This window comes from Acanthisitta chloris, unplaced genomic scaffold (assembly GCF_000695815.1).
Source record: "Acanthisitta chloris isolate BGI_N310 unplaced genomic scaffold, ASM69581v1 scaffold13133, whole genome shotgun sequence".
NCBI classification, from domain to species: domain Eukaryota; kingdom Metazoa; phylum Chordata; class Aves; order Passeriformes; family Acanthisittidae; genus Acanthisitta; species Acanthisitta chloris.
This window is the reverse complement of record NW_008666894.1, coordinates 26239-28223: the sequence shown is the minus strand read 5'-3', so window position 1 is coordinate 28223 and position 1985 is coordinate 26239. Positions and strand designations below refer to the sequence as shown.

The 1985-nt window shown below is 42.2% G+C and overlaps 1 protein-coding gene across 1 annotated transcript in view; it reads right to left on the bottom strand.

Annotated features, from left to right (window-relative positions):
* The window catches only part of WDFY3 (WD repeat and FYVE domain containing 3), a 94383-nt gene that overhangs the window by 66805 nt on the left and 25593 nt on the right, over positions 1 to 1985 (bottom strand). Inside the window, exon 10 of the mRNA XM_009072312.1 lies at positions 695 to 888. Within this exon, the coding sequence (XP_009070560.1) occupies positions 695 to 888 (194 nt within the window). The remainder of the gene's footprint in view (positions 1 to 694; positions 889 to 1985) is intronic.

Sequence of the window (1985 nt, the reverse complement as noted above, 5' to 3'; positions counted from 1 at the left end):
TGTTCACAGCCAGGTTGGCTGAGCCTTGAGCAACCTGCTCTGGTGGGAGGTGTCCCTGCCCAGGGCAGGGGTTGGGACTGGGTGATCTCTGAGCTCCATTCCAACCCTCAAATTCTGTGATGCTATGATTAATGTAATAGGAAGCAGACAAGAGTTTTCTCACTCCTTCCTCCACTCACAGCCTTACCTTCTTCCCTTTCCACTCTTTTGCTTATGCAAGCAAAGGTCTTCAGCTTTATCTTCTACACTGATGATTCCAATTTACATTTCTATTAATTATTTCAGCATTTATAGCTAACAAATGGGTAAAATAAAGTGAGCCTGCCACAGGGAAATGCAAGCCAGCACTGAAAACAAACTTATGTGTTGCTTTGCTTGCTTTTCTCTCCTCAAACATTCTCATTATCTTTTAACTGAATCATATCCCAGCAGGAAAGATTATCATAACTGAGACTGATTACACTTGATGGTGCCAAAAACATACTCACTCACTAGCCTTCATCTCTGATTCTGAAGCCTCCCATGGGTTGATGGAAGGAAATAAAAACCATGGATCAAACGTACACATTTCAACTCCAGTGACAGTCTAGATCCAGCAGCTAAAATCCCAACGCAACCCAAACCCCTTCCAGTGTTTCCTGTGTTGAACAATGGCTTCAGGAGCAAGAGTCCTGAACAGTAACACTTCACTCACCCTTAGGATGTCTGTTTTCAGCTGCAGCTCTGTAGGTGGAGCTGAATGCATCAGTCCCAGCAAAGTGCCCATATCATCTTCTCCACTTGGAGATAACACCAACTGCTGGATGATCATCAGGGCGTGCTGGCGGCACTGGGGATACTTCACTATGTTGTGCACACACCTTGCACCACCAAACTCCCTGAAAATACCTGCTCAGAAAGAGGAGGGGGAGGATAAGTGCATCAGGAGCATGAAAAATAGAAATCAGTGACCAAAAAAATGACAACAAAACAATGCAAGACGTGTTTATTTTCATTTCTACAGACTGGAGAGGAAAGTTTTAGCCCTATGGATGTTTAGTTACCTGCTGCTATTTTTCCTCTCCTACCACAAATAAAAGTAGAACTTGAATGTCTTCTGACAACAGTTTTCACTAAAGGTCTTGAGTACCAGGATGGAAGTTCTAAGAATTTCCTGGATAATTCTGTAGCTCCAACAGCAGTTATTCTTTTCATGCTAACAGTACTTACTCTTTTCATGTTGGAGCTCCAAGAGACCCAGGATGAAATAAAAAACCTACTAAACCCTCCATCTTTCGCAAAGACCATACACTGTTTCGGTTAAGGGTAGTGTTTATATTACATTGAGCAATGAACTATGTGCGGTATGAACTAAAAATATAACTAGGCTCTTTCTGGACAAGATGAGCAAACTAGGAGCACAGGCTGAGAAGTGGTTTGGTCTAGCCACAATATGTATAAGACTGCAGGAGTTTTCTTGTGGCAAGACCCATCTCTGTAGAGATTAAGCTTAAGGCAAATAATTGTTTTCAAGCTTATTGCCTACTCAGACAAGCACAAGTGCAATATTAATCCAAATTATATGAACACTGATCCTGAAAGCATCATAAACCCAAAGTGGAATATATATATATATATATCTGGCACATATAATGTGTGTTTAGTACAGTGTCAGCACCTAGAGCACTGCCCTATGTTAATGACTGTAGATGAAACCAGAGCAGGGAAATGGATCAATGCTGCACTCAAAGGGATCATCTTTCTTCTGAACATAAACTAGAAGAGCAGTTTAAATCATCAAGTTCAGAATTAACAAGTAGGACAATGTTTATTCCCTTTCATGTACATATATAAACATTAATCAAAGAAGCATAGAATTTTAGGGGTTGGAATGGACCTTAGAGATCATCCAGCCCCAACCCCCTGCCCTGGGCAGGGACACCTCCCAACAGAGCAGGTTGCTCAAGGCTCAGCCAACCTGGCTGTGAACACTGCCAGGGCTGGGG